The sequence below is a fragment of the Haemaphysalis longicornis genome, unplaced genomic scaffold, assembly GCF_048455015.1.
Source record: "Haemaphysalis longicornis isolate Haplotype H1 unplaced genomic scaffold, Haemaphysalis longicornis Haplotype H1 scaffold_1, whole genome shotgun sequence".
In the NCBI taxonomy this organism is placed as follows: domain Eukaryota; kingdom Metazoa; phylum Arthropoda; class Arachnida; order Ixodida; family Ixodidae; genus Haemaphysalis; species Haemaphysalis longicornis.
In genome coordinates this window covers 286,095,071-286,111,884 of record NW_027526203.1, presented here as the reverse complement: position 1 = coordinate 286,111,884, position 16,814 = coordinate 286,095,071, and the positions used below count along the sequence as shown (strand labels likewise).

At 49.8% G+C, this 16,814-nt stretch overlaps 1 protein-coding gene across 1 annotated transcript in view; it reads right to left on the bottom strand.

The window, feature by feature from the left end:
* Positions 1 to 4,681: 4,681 nt before the first annotated feature.
* The window catches only part of LOC144169849 (uncharacterized), a 30,919-nt gene continuing 18,786 nt past the window's right edge, over positions 4,682 to 16,814 (bottom strand). The window contains exon 3 of the mRNA XM_077699240.1: positions 4,682 to 5,176. Coding sequence (XP_077555366.1) covers positions 4,881 to 5,176 — 296 coding nt within the window. The 3' untranslated portion in view covers positions 4,682 to 4,880. The remainder of the gene's footprint in view (positions 5,177 to 16,814) is intronic.

Below are 16,814 nucleotides of genomic sequence, written 5' to 3'. Positions count from 1 at the left end.
GCAAAGACTCCTGGATAGGCGTACGAGAGGCGCACGCCTTCCAGCAACTCAGAAGCTTTGCGACCGGGACCAGATCGTCGCCAGGAGGCACAGGATCCAAGAGCCTTGGGACAGCTCGGACGCCGAAATTCGGAACAGCCGCGGAACTCTTCCAGCCTCGATGCGAAGACGTTTGATGCGACGCGTCGGGTAGTTGCTGCTCGACGTACTGCCTTCTCGGTGCCGTGCGCCTTCACTCATCACCGCTTCCACTTCCGTGGCGGTACACCATTGGCCTTCTTGGTCCACACGAGAAGTTAGCTAGAGGCGCAGTTTAGAACGCGTCACTTCCCCATTGGCATGCCCAGCTGAACGAGAGAAGCAAGCGCAATGGCGCGCTCTTGCAGTCCGAACCCTCGCTTGGTCTCGCGAGCTCGCGCTTGACCTGGCCTCTACGCTCGTCGTTTTTACTTTGTCTTCGTCGTTTTCGCCCTCCCAAAAGCCGCAGCTTCTCACGGCAGCAGATAAAGTGACGTAGTTTTGTTTAATTAATTGAAGATTCGATGGCGAATCTTTAAGAAAACGTGAGCATATTATTCCTCTCTTACACGAACGTGAGGCTCGCTCGACGTGCACGCTTTGCCCCGGTTTCAGAAGACGGACACGCGGCGTTTCTCCCCGTGCACCGTGGAAATCGTGCTTAGAACTCAACCACCTCAGTGGTTATGTGTGCTCGCTGTGTACCAGAGGCACTGGCTGCCTCTTGCTCCTTTAGTTGCCCACCAGCATCGGCACTTCATCGCCGTCCTTCGCATTCTTTCGCTTTTGTCGCCGTGCATTGGGTGCAGAGTCTATTCTACAACGCGTGCAAGCGATGACAAGAGCCATGGAGCCGGTAGAGACGCCGCTCGACCGAACCTTTGACCGAACCGGCGCGTCGGCGGAGGCATGTGCCGAGTCCTGCTTCGGCTACCTCAACGAGAGGGCCTGTCGAGCGAAGACGGCGCATGGATTCCTGAAATAAGGGACCACCCCGCACCTACTGCTCAATACAAAAAAGTTTTTTTTCTCTCTCTCTCTCTTTTTTTTCGAGGGGCGTCCCCTTGGCAACGACGCTCTCCGAACTCTCGAAGGCAAGTCTCTCTTCACGTGCTGTCGCCACTCTGTCGTCCTGTGCTTTACTACTCGCTCCGTTACAGAGCGACCTGATCGACGCGAATTTTTTGCCGACATGCACCATCTATTGCTCAAGGAATAATAACTATTTCTTGTGCAATTGAAAGGTTCATCCAAATACGACCGCCTATAGATGATGAAGCAAAAAACTAGAGCTCGACTGATTCTAGGCCTTACGGTAGTGCACTCACAGTTATGTGGCAGAGAGCCCAAACCCGCGTAGAAGTAAATTGAGTGTCACCATCGGTGAAGCTTCTCTTTTAATTTGCCGTGGATGCGAGAAGGACTGCAGCCACTCGAACTCTTGAGACTTCCTCTTGAGAAAGGCCGAATCTGAATCAACTGACATTTGCCTCATTTGTAATGAGGCGGGGCGCCTATAACGTTTCGAAGGCCGTCGCTTTTCTGTGCCGAGAAAAACCCACCTTCCTGATCCCATTATACGTCTCGAGATTAAAGCTGTTGTCGTACGTCCATTTAGGGCCAGTAGCCAGGCTCGTGCTAACTGAAAAGTCTATTCCTACGTTCATGGTATGTTTAAACTTGAAAATTCAGCTTGAGCGAAAACCACAGGGCACAGGAAGAAAACACGGACACAATGCTGACACAACACAACACGGACACAACTCAATCCAGACACAGCATTGTGTCCGTGTTTCCTTCCGAAGTCGTGTGGTTTTCGTTCAAGCTGAATTTTCAAGCCGATATGAACCAACTCGCCCAACCCAAGCGATTCTACATGGTATGTTTATTGGCCATCGGAAGGCTTCTTTGTTAGATGTACCTAGTTTTTCATGTTACCAATCCGGTATGCAGATTTTACCCCCGTTTCTTTTTTACAAATTAAACTTTCCTCAGAATTTTTTTTTTATTTTGCTGATAAGCCTCTCTGTCATGCTTCGAGATATTTTCCTGTGTTGGCATGTGCCACCCTTAGGAAAGAGAACAAGGATGAGGTCGGCCTCAGCTTGCCCGGCGCGCATTTAGAAAATGCTGAATGACGACAAATCACCCTGACGATGCAGTCATGGTTCTTTATTTTCTTTGTTTTGTTTTCTGGGTTGTCTTGTCGAATTTTCGGGCGATGTGTAGCCATGACGAAAGAGGACGAACGATGACGTTCTTTGAGCCAGTCGCTGGAAGACGGACTGCCATAAAAGGGGAGTCATTCTCGTTATCAATAACAATAGATTATACAAGCAAAGGAAGGGAAGGACTGGGTTGAAGTGACGCGCCGTGGATTGTTACTAGCAGTTAGCGGTTTATCTCCTGCCATCATCCCTGCCTAGGTATGCGCCAACGATTGGCCAGCTGTTCGTGCAATACTTTGTCCATCGTTGCCAAAAATGATCGTTAGAGAGTTATAGCCTGCAGAGCAGATGATATGTCCGTGCAATGTACGTCATCTACCGGCACTACTCGTGTTCTTAGAAGGCTGGAAACTGAATCTGCACACTCGTAGCGGGGCCTACTGTGTTACAGCAATGAACTGGAGCTAGGGCCCCTGGTCACCGTCTAAGACATCCCACAGCATTACCGTGCCTTCGGGCAACCCCTCCCGCCTCCTCATGCTAACCTACTTAAAAATAAGGAACTACGAATTCACACGAACACTTTCCCCCACCCGGCTGGCTACACCGCACCCTAACCCACATCATCATCGGGTGTGCTCACAACCCGACCCTTCCACCTTTTCCTCTTCTTTTTCCCTTACGGAACTGTAAGGGAAACTGACGGCCAGCGCTGATCGACAACTCGTCACTTGGGCTCCTGGTCTGAGGAACAACACCCATTTCTCTGTGAACTACAGTTCTCTACTGCTAAAGCATACCACCAGCTCAGTGCTCGATAACCACGACAGGCTATAAGTAAAAATCGTTCGAACTTCGGTTTTCTTCCCCGTTCTCTGCACGTGGCATAAATTTCTATCTTCCTTTGGTCGGTGTTGTATGCGATATTTCGTTGCGAAGGCTCCATCCGATGGCTGCGCAGAAACGGTCGCACAATTTGCGTAGGAAAGGAATATGAAGATCATAAACTACTTCGAGAGGAGTAGCTGTACGAAGACGGCATGCATACAGGGGCCACAGGTAAACTGCTTCTCTGTAAAAGACGATGCCGGGGACGACGACGAACCTGGATCAACTTCGTTGCGATAGCGATGCCGACTCTACCCCGCCTACTATAGCTGGCTGTTCCATATGAGCAAAGCAAAGGGTTGGTTGAGATGCATCTACGCAGCGCGCGTTGCTACAGGTGCTGCGCCTCGTCTTGTGCGCAGTTAGGCCCGCTTGCATATGTCCGAAATAGAAAACTGTTCAGGTTTAACACTTCTCTAGTTATCATGAGCGAAAGCAAAGTCTACGCAAACAGTGTTTCGCGAAATGTTGCCTTTGCATGAGATTTCGCATCCTGCCGGCTATAGCTGCATCACCTGGATAATTGGATTCAGCCTTTTGCTTGCGCCGAAGGGCACGCACAGACAGCTCAGCGGGCACGCCATCGATAGCGAGACTGAGAGACCAAGCGCCGGCGAAGCGGCCGTTAAACCTTTTGCCTAGTCACGTGGTTCGCTTGTGCTGAAGCGCACGCACCGACGGCCCAGCCGGCACTGAGCGATCAATGCGCAGTCGTTGCAGTCGTTTCACCCTCGCGTAGTCGCGTGGTACCGCAGCAGCGAGGCTCCGACTGAGGGAAGCGATAGGAAAGAAAGGCGCGGCTTGTGCACCGGCGGCTGAGGGACACTTGAGACGCGATGAATGACCTTGAAAGATGTGCGTAGTAGAGATTTCGCTCTAATCATGTGCAGCTTTCCCGCTCATGGCAGTCCTTTCAACAGTGATTACTCTGCAATTTTTTAGCGAAATGAAAAGTTCTTTTGCACAGCTAATATTTGGGGCGAATACTTGCTTTGTGCGCAGTTTCTAATCACGCACGTTGCGCGACTAGGTTCCTGAGCCATGGAAACTATCCCATAGAAATGTATGGGGAGTAGGATTTGACAGCGAATTACACAAAAATGTTCAGAATCCTGGAAAGTTCTTTTCGCGTTTTCATCGTCACGTTGACTTCTGGCTTTATGCCAAATATCACTTTCCTAAAGTGGTTTTGCTAGGTTCCTAAGAGGTTGGAATTTTGAGCGAGAAAGCTGGGTATGAATGAAAAATGAATCGGGATCGGCGTGTGAACGATCACCCCACACGTAACAGAAATATACGCAGCGGAAATAGACCAAAAAAGGCCTGCCCGATAAAGGACGTCTGCGCTTATACCATCACACATTGCACGAGGCGACATTACGACTATAAAACATTTAATTAGCAACAGGCCAAACCAGCGTGTATACAACGACAAACTGGGTAAAAAAAAAAAATGAACTTCACGATAGTCCGTGGTTGGTCCAAGAAACCGCCTCATTTTTGGAGGGTGTCCAGGCTCGTGAATATTTTCTTTTACAACGAATTAGGAGTCTGCGATGGTGACATGCCTATCAGGATAAGGATGCAAATGTAGCTCGTGTGGGAAAAAAAAACGTTTATTTTGTACATATATATATTCCATACTGGTGCAATGTAGTTTTACAGCCATAAATTGTGATTTCAGCGGCTCTTGAATGTGGAATGGAAGAAGCAGGACACCACGACGGGCAGTGTCCTTGTTTCGGCCGTTCAAACTCGATACCAGCCGCTGTTTTCTCCTGCCGCCACGGCGCACACACAAAGCAGTTAGTCCTGCGTGTTAGTGCACCGCCCTGAGGCGAATGTCGTCGCCGGTGGGTCAATGTCCACCGTCGAGGTCCGATCTAGTGGGTCCGCCGATAGGTCAGGTGTGCCATTGTGCGGCTGCGGGCCCACTCTGACTTGCTCCGGGGTCGGGCTGTCGGACATTGGGGCCTCGTCTTGGGGCTCTGGAAGCGGTGAGTCGGCCTCTGCCGCCCGTTGGCTCAGCACCGAGTCGACGTCCATGGTGAGCTCCTGCAGAGCCAGGTGCCGCCACAGGCCCAGCACCACGGGATCGTTGCCTGCGCCATGAAAGTGCATGGGTGTACAAAAGCGCGGATGTACAAAAGCGTTCACGAGAGCGTCGCATGCCACCGAAAAGGAAATGGCAGCACTGTTTGACAATTCTCACAGAACAGGCAGACTGGGTAGGGGGTCATCCTCATATCTGCTTTCTGGCTACTGGCACCGCGGCCTCATACGTATTATGTCTGTAAGGACTATTTTAAACTACCTGGAGACATTATAAGAACGCCGAAATCTTGTACACACGGGCTTGTCTGGTTTTCGCCGGTGCAAAAAAAAAAAAAAACGAAAAAAAGGTCCACCGAGGCTGGGAGCCGAACCCGTGGCCTCGGGCGTAGCAGCACAATTCCTTTAGCCACGTAGCCGACGTTGCGGGAAAATCACAATATCGTAAAGACAACTATAAACGCCCAACTACTAGTACTACTACGACGACGACGTCCACAATACAAAACGCGGCGAGCAAACGATTAGAAACATGATACTTCTTCGCAAATGCGTTAAAAAAAAGAAAAGCATTTAGCAGCTTCTATGGGCAGTTTTTAGGACTCCTACTAGAATGAACTGCTGTAGTGCTTCGAGTCCATAGCCTTTCTTACCAAAGAGAAAAAAATTATAAGGAACCTCTCTGAGAGCTGCCAAGGCTCAGTACAAAGCATATTATCCCTCACTCGCGAAATATACTCGCCGTGAATTCTCTTTAGTCTCTTTTGATGAAACGAGGCGGTATAATATGACTACCTCAAGTTTAATACGACGAGCCTCAACTTACACTGAAGACATCCGCGGGTCTAGCGTAAGGTCGCACGGGCAAGCACAAAAAAGTCAAAAGAGGGCTGGGAGAGGAGGAGTCGGTCGACAATGACGAATGCGGCCTACGCGCGCGACAGCTTTTCTTTATCTCTCTCTCTCTCTCTCTCTATATATATATATATATATATATATATATATATATATATATATATATATATATATATATATATATATATATATATATATATATATATATATTGTAGTGCGGAAAAGGTACAAGTATCTCCTACCCTTTCAAGGAGATTGGCCATGGTAATACAGCTTCAAGGAAGATGAAGAACCAGTGAACCGGGCAGGGATCATCATCAGCTTGGACCGCGAGAAGAGCGCGTGAGAGCCAGCCGTCAGCCCCGCTTGCTTCGGACTGCCTTCGCTGAGCGTCCTGCTGCCTTGCCTTCGCGAATAAACCCATCTTACAGTTTGGTGGAGTGTGCGGGTTCTCCGCCTCAGCTCACCCCGTCTACCCTCGAGACTGGAGCTCCGCAGTCGTACCCTACCATCTCCCACTGAGTCAACCATGCCTGGTGATGACCAACACACCGCGCCACCTTCCCCGCCGGCTGTCATCTGCTCCGGCGCGATCCGCCAGCGTGACCCGCCGCAGTTCAGTGGCGCCGACGACCAGGACGTCGAGGACTGGCTTTCTTCTTTTGAGCGAGTAAGCGCTTACAATCGGTGGGACGAGGTCACGAAGCTCAGTAACGCGGGTTTCTCCTTGAGGGGCGTGGCTGAACAATGGTTTCTGAACCACCCAGCTGATAGGTCAACGTGGACCGCATTTACGACGAACATTACTCGTGTATTCGGCCGCCCAGCTGTGCGCAAGCTTCTCGCGGAGCAGCGCTTAAGAGAGCGGGCTCAACAGGCCGGTGAGACCTTTACCTGTTACATTGAGGATGTGGTAGATCTCTGCCCACGCGCGAATCCATCGATGCCTGAGCAAGACACCGTCAAGCACATCCTTAAAGGCATCGACGAGGACGCGTTCCAGATGCTGCTTGCGAAAAATCCCCAAAACGTAAGCGAAGTCGTCAGCCTGTGCCAAAGTTACGAAGAGTTGCGCAGGCAGCGCACCTTGACTCGTCGCCGACTGTCGCAGCGTGACGACCCACTCTGTGCGCTGGAAGTCGACGGAAACCCGTCCCTGCTGCGGCGCATCAAAGAGCTGATTCGTGAGGAGGTCGCCCGGCAGATCTCTCTCTTGCCTTGTTTACCGCAGCAGTCGTCGCCGACACAAGATCCTGCCCAGTCGTCGCCACTCCATCAAATAATTCGGGAGCAAGTCGCTGACGCCATTTCAGCTGCTCCCGAGCCCTTGCCTGTTGCACCACCACTTTGCTACGCTGAAGTTGCGGCACGGACCCCGGCTCACGCTTATGTGCCTCGACGCCGCCCACAGCCGCCGCCACATCTTACTCAGGTTCGCCCGTCGCCGCTCCACACCAACCCCTGCAGTGGAGAACGCCTGATAACCGGCCAATATGTTTCTCTTGTCGAATTCCTGGCCACGTCGCACGTTATTGCCGCCGTGGGATTCCGCCGCCAGGAGACGCTTACCGACGGCCAGCCTACGCTGATAACGCGTATGTTCCTTACCGCCCTTACAACGACGCCCATGCTGAGCCGCCCTATTCTCCGCCTTCTCGTGACGAACTCTCTTCTGGTGCCCGTCGGTCCGTCTCTCCTCGACGCCGTTCCATCTCGCCGATGCGGCGTCGTCCGACTGCCCCGGAGGGAAACTAATCGCCGCAGTTCCGGAGGCAAGAACTGCGGCGCCGTCGAAATACCGAAGCCCTTGTCTGTCCCCTGCGAACACGATTGAAGTAGACTTGGAAGGAATCCCCACTTGCGCCTTGGTTGACACAGGAGCTGCTGTATCAGTTATGGACGAAGAGATTTGCCGCCAATTAAGAAAAGTGAGGACGCCAATTTCCGGTTTTCATCTTCGTACTGCCACAGCGCACCACGTCGAGCCCCTCGCAGTTTGCACCGCCCGGATTTTAGTACAAAATGAGCTCTACATTATCGAGTTCCTCGTCCTGCCCTCTTGTTCCCATCGCATCATCTTAGGGTGGGACTTCTTGTCACGTCATGGCGCCATTATTGACTGTGCCCGTGCCGAGCTTGCTTTACTTCCTCTGTTTGACGCCGAAAAGGACAGTATTCCACTTTCTTCTCAGCTATGCGCCGCCAACGATTGCACGATTCCGCCAGCTTCTGCTGTTCTGATACCAGTGACCTGTGACACAATTTCCGAGGCAACAGTCGTGTTCACGCCCTCTAATCTTTTTTCCCACCGCAAAGGTACCTCTCTCCCCTATGCCGTCCTTACTATCGAGAATGGGGCAGGCACTATGGCTGTCTGCAATGCATCTCCTTCCCCATTAACTGTGCTTCGTGGTGAGTCCCTTGGGCGTGTGGAAGCTGTTGATAGCCACCTCGTCGACTTCCCGGATGTGTTAGCCCCTCTGTCGATCAATTCAATGAGCCGACCTCTACCTTTTGACACTGCTGCCTTCGTTACCGCCGTAGACGACAGTCTCGATCCTGTTCAGCGCGACCAGCTTCTGACCCTTCTTCAGCGTTTTCAATCTACCTTCGACTGTCAGAAGACTTCTTTGGGTCGCACATCAACCGTCTCTCATCGAATCGACACTGGCTCTCATCGTCCTTTGCGCCAGCGACCGTATCGCGTTTCGGCCAAAGAACGTTCCGTCATCGATAGCCACGTTGATGAGATGCTCCAGCGTGGCGTAATTCGACCATCTAATAGCCCTTGGGCTTCTCCAGTCGTGCTTGTTGCGAAGAAGGATGGATCCATCCGATTTTGTGTGGATTACCGCCGACTTAACAAGATCACTCGGAAAGACGTTTACCCTCTGCCCCGGATCGACGATGCCTTAGACTATCTTCAAGGAGCTGAGTTCTTTTCATCGCTGGACCTACGCTCCGGTTATTGGCAGGTGCCGATGGCAGACGATGACCGTGAAAAAACCGCCTTTGTGACCCCCGACGGATTATACGAATTTAACGTAATGCCGTTCGGGTTGTGTAATGCGCCCGCCACTTTTGAGCGCATGATGGACGACATTTTGCGTGGCCTCAAGTGGAAAACTTGTTTATGTTACTTGGATGATATCGTTATATTTTCCCCCGATTTCGACACCCATCTTACTCGTCTAGAGCAAGTTTTGCATTGCCCAACGGATGCTGGTCTACAGCTAAACTTAAAGAAGTGCCATTTCGCGGCCCGAAAACTGACAATTCTAGGTCATGTGGTCTCCAAGGACGGTGTTCTCCCTGACCCTGCTAAGCTACAAGCTGTGGCCGACTTCCCGAAACCGACCACTCTAAAAGCCCTGCGCAGTTTCATTGGCCTTTGTTCTTATTTCCGGCGATTCGTTCCAAATTTTGCACCGGTTATTGCACCTCTGACCAAGCTCCGGGGCGGAAGCCATGACTTGTCCAACTGGTCTCCTGCATGCGAGGCAGCCTTTTTGACGTTACGTCGGTTGCTCACCTCACCCCCTATACTGCGCCACTTCGATCCTCGTGCGCCCACTGAGATCCATACTGACGCCAGTGGCGTCGGGTTGGGAGCTGTACTTGCCCAAAGGAAGCCAGGATTTGACGAGTACGTTGTTGCCTATGCGAGCCGTACGCTTACAAAAGCCGAATCCAATTACTCCGTCACGGAGAAAGAGTGTTTGGCCATCGTGTGGGCTATTGCCAAATTCCGCCCCTACCTTTATGGCCGTGCCTTCGATGTCGTGACAGACCATCACGCCCTTTGCTGGCTGTCATCACTAAAGGATCCCTCTGGTCGCCTTGCCCGCTGGGCTCTCCGCCTCCAGGAATATGACATCCGCGTGATATATCGGTCTGGTCGAAAACACAATGATGCGGACGCACTCTCTCGTTCACCTCTGGGCACGGATACGGCAGAGCTCATGGCCATAGACTCTACCCCGATATTCCAACCATTTGAGGACATGGCGGGGCAACAGCGGAAGGATCCCTGGATATCCTCACTCTGCGACCTCCTTTCTAATCCTACGCTGTGTACCGCTCCCCGAGCGCTGCGACGTCAGGCTGCGCACTTCGCCATCCGTGATGGACTGCTCTATCGCCGCAATTATCGCCCAGAAGGACGCAAATGGTTGCTCGTGATCCCTCGTCACCTGCGGACTGCCATTTGTGAAAGCTTCCATGCGGATGTGCATTGTGCCCATGCAGGCGTGCTGAAGACGTACGAACGACTGCGACAGCGCTATTTTTGGAGAGGCATGTACACCTTCGTGATGAAGTTTATTCGGGCATGCGAAGACTGCCAGCGTCGGAAGTCTCCGCCTCAGCAACAAACCGGTCCATTGCAGCCTTTACCCTGTCCAGCGCGACCTTTCGATCGGGTCGGTATTGACTTATACGGGCCGCTGCCAGCTACTTCTGCCGGAAACCGTTGGGCCGTGGTTGCTATCGACCACCTTACGCGCTACGCTGAGACCGCTGCGCTACCGGCTGCCACGGCGAGCGAAGTTGCTACTTTCCTTCTACAGCGTTTCATCCTCCGTCACGGAGCCCCACGTGAACTTCTAAGTGATAGAGGGCGTGTCTTCTTGTCGGAAGTGATAGCAGCTCTCCTGGAAAAATGCAACGTGACTCACCGCACCACTACTGCCTACCACCCGCAGACGAATGGGATGACGGAGAGGTTTAACCGCACTCTTGGCGATATGCTCGCGAAGTACATTTCTTCCGACCACTCCAACTGGGACACGATTCTTCCCTTTGTGACGTATGCCTATAACACCGCGATGCAGTCTACCACGGGATTCTCCCCTTTTTTCCTTCTTTACGGTCGTGAACCATCCTGCACTCTCGACACCATTCTCCCCTATCGACCTGATGTTTCTGAGCACACGACCATTTCTCGACTCTGCAGCTACGCCGAAGAATGCCGCCAGATTGCCCGCGATTTAACTTCTGAAGACCAGTCGCACCAAAAACATCGTCGTGATGGTGACCGCCCAGAAGCGACTTTTTCTCCCGGCTCCCTGGTATGGCTTTGGATACCGAGTACTACTCCCGGTCTCTCCAGCAAGCTGCTATCCAAGTACCACGGCCCATACCGCGTTGTCGAACGCGCGTCACCTGTTAATTACGTCGTGGAGCCGCTAACCCCGTCCTCAGACCTTCGTCGCCGAGGCCGCGAGACAGTCCACGTGCAACGCCTCAAGCGTTATTACGATCCTGTTGTCGTAGCGTGCCCCTAAGTCGCCAGGGTGGCTCCCTTCGCCGCGGGGGGATGATTGTAGTGCGGAAAAGGTACAAGTATCTCCTACCCTTTCAAGGAGATTGGCCATGGTAATACAGCTTCAAGGAAGATGAAGAACCAGTGAACCGGGCAGGGATCATCATCAGCCTGGACCGCGAGAAGAGCGCGTGAGAGCCAGCCGTCAGCCCCGCTTGCTTCGGACTGCCTTCGCTGAGCGTCCTGCTGCCTTGCCATCGCGAATAAACCCATCTTACAATATATATATTTCGAATCAGAATGGGAAATGGGGGGGGGGGGGCTCGTTGAATTAAGACAGAAACAAGGGTTGGCAGTCAAGAATGCCTCGGAAAGCAAAGGGGGAAATGCGGTGGGTCATAAAACAGATGAAGAATTTTCAAAGACAAAGAAAGGGGAGAAAAAATGCCCGCCGGGTGGGATCCGAACCCACCCCAGCCGGCGGGCATTTTTTCTCCGCTTTCTTTGTCTTTCATATTCTACACTAACATATCAACCGAACTTGACGGGATATAGGCAGCGTAAAAATTTAACCCGATCCCCGGCCACTCTACAGCACGAGCTCCATACCGGGTGTGCAGCGATTTTCAATTGATCTCTCTCTAGCAGTTGTACGAAGTTCTGAACGCTAAGCTCAGATACGTTTTCGAACCCGAGAGCATCGCACATGTCGATCGCTTCTTCAACTATTGTTATTGCGTGTGTCTGTGGTATGCTGTAATAAAAATCCCTAATGCCTGCACCGGTCAATTATTCCGGTTGACCGGTGATCCTAATCATGAACGGGTTGCCGACGGGTAGCGAGGACACCTTCGATTGTATCTGACAGCCTGCTGAGTGAGTATAGCCGCGAATTCCACCACTGGGGATGCTGAAGGTTGCCAGCGTCCTTCGACACGTCTCTTTCTCCTCGACGATGACTCTGAGCGAGTTGTCAGCTTTATGGGTTCCGTCGGAGAAGAAACGTTGAAATGTTCAATCCCACACACTAAACTTTTTTGAACTCTTTTTGGCCGAAAAAGTAAAAATCTTGCCCTACGTCGCACACCTTTAAAATGTGATTTGGCTAAAAAAAGGTGAAAAGATGAAAAAAGGGTGTCCTGATAAACACCCTAAAATGAGGGTTTAATCTTGCTTAACACCCTAAAAAAATCCCAGGCCGTCTCCACTAATGTAAAATGGGAGGAGGGGCGAAGCATGCAGTGTATAAGTGTATTCAAAGATTGGTAGTTTCTCTCTAGCGACACGGCGCGTGCTGATTGGGAGCCAGAGAAGCGCCGGCGGGAGGAGCGATCGCGCGCTTGCTGAGGCGGTGGCGTCAGAGAGGCAGACTGACCGTAACTTGTCTTCGTGTCACACGCTGAAGCATGCTAAGAAGTATACTAAGAAGTAGCGCGGGGCGTTGGAAAACGAGTGTCCCGGCATGCTCTTTTAATACGCGTTTTTGCCCATGGAGACTATTGATTGATTGATTGATTGATTGATTGATTGATTGATTGATTGATTGATTGATTGATTGTGGTGTTTAACGCGCCAATGCTTCACAGGCGATAAGGGGCGCCGTAGTGGAGGGCTCTGGTTCAATTTGGACCATCTGAATATATTTAACGTGCGCCGAAATTTCGAACACACGGGCATTTTTGCTTTTCGCCTCCATCAGAAAAGCGGCAGCCGCGGCCGGGAATCGAACCCGCGTCCTCGTTGTCAGCAGCCCATGGAGATGAATCGGTCTAGCACGAGGCGTTGGAAAGAGAGTGTCCTGGTGTGTTCTTTTAGTACGCGTTACGTTCTAGCGTGAGGTGTTGGAAAACGAGTGCCCCGGTGTTTTAGCACCATGACTACATGAGACGACAGGAGACGCCGACAGCCCGAGCTCCTAAGGTTCTTCGCCCCTAACAGGGTTGTGACAGCGCAGCACGCGTGACGATGTATATCGGCTGAGCGCGCAGCATGATATACAGACGCACAAGTCACACTTGGACCACAAATGAATTGAGCAAGAAAACCAACGGGATGCTTGAGGAGAGCGAGTACATACTTAGAAATACATCTGCTCTTCTTGCTTTTATAGCCAACAGAGGAAAGTCCTCTGATAGAGTCGGTCGGATTGTCGCGAAAATTCGGTATTTTAACGATAATTTTGGAAGTGTGAATTTTAATGTGAGAATATACAAGTAGGCATGCGGATTTGCAAAATTTTTTTAATCGTGATGTGGCTGTTATGTTCAATAAGTCATAGAATTTTATTAAATACGAAACAAATGTTCCACACCATTTCAACAACCCCCCAAAAGAGTGTTCATTATTTCAACACCCCTTTTCCCACAAGAGCATAAAGCTACAAATTAGGGTGTTGAAAACTAAGAAAAAGGGTGTAAAAGATCTGCAAATTTGGAGGTATTTTATACCCATTTACACGAGCGGACTGAACCTTTTCTACGTGCAGGGGGATGCTTTGTACCTCACGATGTTTAAAACAATATGAATTGGCTTAATTCATTACCAGCGGGGCTGTTTAAGATTGAGCTAGGCTCGGTGGCGTTGGCAACAAAATACCAATCAAAAGAACTGCGCCACCTGCAAAGGGTGCACCACCGCAGATAGGTTATTGTAACGGGGAAGCCGGCTTTCGAGCCTGATCGTGTGTGAACACAAGGGGCGCATGAGTATGCACACCTCTTACTGTACCGCTATGAAGGTACTAGTCTAGAAAAAAACTAGAAAAACTAGAAGGTACTAGAAAAAAAAATTGGCGCAGCTTGTACTAGTGGTGCTACCGGCGTTCAAGGCCGCCTGACGACCGTACGTGCTTCCGTCGGTGTCTAGACACCACGCTGCGCACACGCGAGACGGGGCCTTGCCGATTCGTATATAGGCTCGAGAAACAGCTGAGCTGGGGGTCGATCTAGCCTTGTTTCCCCCTTGGATCCGCTGTCAGTGCGGGAGACACACTAAAACAGCCTTGTAAAATCCGGCTGAACTTGTACTACACCTTTATTAGGCAAAAAGGTTGTAAAAAAGTTTAGTGTGTATATATAGTCTGGTTAATTTAAAATGTTCAGATATACGTTTCACGTGCCAAGGCTAAACTTTGGCGATGATGCGCACCGTATATGGAAACGAGCGATCATTGCAGACGAACAATTGTTTTTGCTTTTGAACATTTCTTACGAGGTTGGGTGGAGGGCATTAGGGGATGTCTTGTACTTCAGAGTGCAATTATACATGCATGCATGGCCTTATTTAATCAACAGCTGAACACCTTTCCTACACCCTTTCAACACCCTTCTAAAAACCAAGGGTGTTGAAGTTGGTCAACACCCTTTTTTCCAAAACAAAAATGGCGTAGAGCTACGAATAAGGGTGTTGAGATTTGAGAAAAAGGGGTGTAATTGCCTCCCAACACCATTTTCCCACTTATACTACACCCTTTTTGGCCAAAAAGGGTGTATAAAAGTTTACTCTGCATGCAATCGCTTCCACCCCATCTTGCTCGTGCGGTGGGCAAGGAAGACTTAGACTCTCAACGGGGAGCCGTCCAGTTCGCGATGGAGGCGCTCCAGCGCCAGCAGTCATAGATGCTGCCTCCCCTACAGGAGGCTGGTATCTGCGACTAATTTAGCCGCCCAATAAAGATGTTGTTCTCTCTCTCTCTTTCTTATAGTTTCTTGAGACCCATACGCTCACGAAACCCACTGTCTTGAACTCTGTGCTTCGCGATTATCTTCATATGGTCTTGTTTTGCCGAAGGTCGCTTGTAATGATTAATTGCGCCGCATTCTCATGGTATGTCTCTAGTCCATAACAGTAGATGCACCATTTTTGTCTGACATCAGCAGCCGCAACTCATTCTTTCTTAGGAAACTAATGGTGTTCCCTCCTGGGTTTGGGATGAAGCAGTCATTTGCACGTTAGCAGTAAAAAGTAACAGTGTTACAGTTGGTTACCTAAGCCAAAAAAGTAACTCTAAGCCTCCCCCGGAAGTGCCTCTGCCGACTGCGTTGGCACCTTGGACGTTCACAGACAATGTCCTAGGACACAGTTCCAGAGCGATACTACAAACTCAAATTCAAATTCAAATTCAAATTCAAATTTATTCATTTATGTAGTTACATGTCGCGTTGCAAGGAGAGGGTCAAAAAGCCAGCACAGGCGCTGGCTTGACGAGGACCCTACCCCGTGTACACACGTCGACGGCAGCGCAGCACTGCCGTTCTCTAATTACAAAGCAAGTGTCATATGTTAAAAAAAAAAAAAGAACAGAAAGAAGTCGAACCTCAGTCGACCAACCAAGTGCGAAAAACGAAAAAAAAAACAGATGAAACAAAAAAAAGCAGAACAATTTCTAAATGGTACAATATACAATGCATATTTCATACGAAACAAATATGCACCTTATTTACATCCTAGAGAATTTCACAACTTGCGCCATGGTACAACATAAAAACAAGCATGAATGAAAGTACAGATAACACGTATGCACATTTAGCTCAAGAGCGCCATATCAACATTGTATTGCTTCCACGATTTAAGCGTTAGGTTTTCTGGCTGTACTTTACATAGGTATAGTTGGTTTAAGTGGTAAGGTAGCTGATATTGCACTCTTTGCTTTCCGTAGTTTGTCCTGGAGCGGGGGATAAGCCAATGTGGGATGCGCCGGAGCGTTCGAGTTATTGTGTTTTTTGTTAATTTAGCAGTATCCTCTAAGAACCTACTACCAGTCTTCAATTCCTTTATGTAGTGTCGTACAAGTATGTATGAATATAGGCTTTTGATTGGAATCATTTTTAGATCGAGGTATAGGTCTTTAGACGGCGAATCACGACAGCGGTTTGTTACATTTCGTAATACCTTGTTTTGCAATGTTTGCAGTTTATTTAGATGGCTTTGTGCAGTCGTCCCCCAGACCAATAGAGCATAGGTTAGTTGACTGTAAAACAATGAGTTGTAAATAAGCAATTTCACATTTTGCGGAAGAAAGTAGCGGACCTTGCCGATAACCCCACACGACCTCGAAAGATTAGTCTTTATTTGATCAATGTGCGGGTCCCAAAATAAATGCTCGTTAAATGTAACACCCAGGGTTTTGACATTCGGAACACAGGGTATTTTAGAGCCACCAAGGAATAAATTCACAGGGCCGCGCATTATTGTGTTTCTAGTTCTGAAAACAACTGATTTAGTTTTCAATGCGTTGATAGCTAGGGAGTTAGCCTTACTCCATTCATGCAGTTTTTCCAAGGTAGTATTTGCTGCACGTGTTAATTCTTCAGTGGTATTAGCAGTGAGGAAAAGGCTGGTGTCATCCGCATATATTACATATTTTGCATCAGTGTTGATTTTGATAATGTCGTTGACGTATAGATTAAATAGTAACGGCCCTAAAATGCTGCCCTGTGGGACCCCAGCACTGATAGAAAGAAAATTGGAATGGGCTTTGTTAATGACAACACACTGACTACGAAATTGCAAGTAACTTCTGATTAGGTTTAAGGCCGTCCCTCGGATACCATATCGTTCAAGTTTGGTTA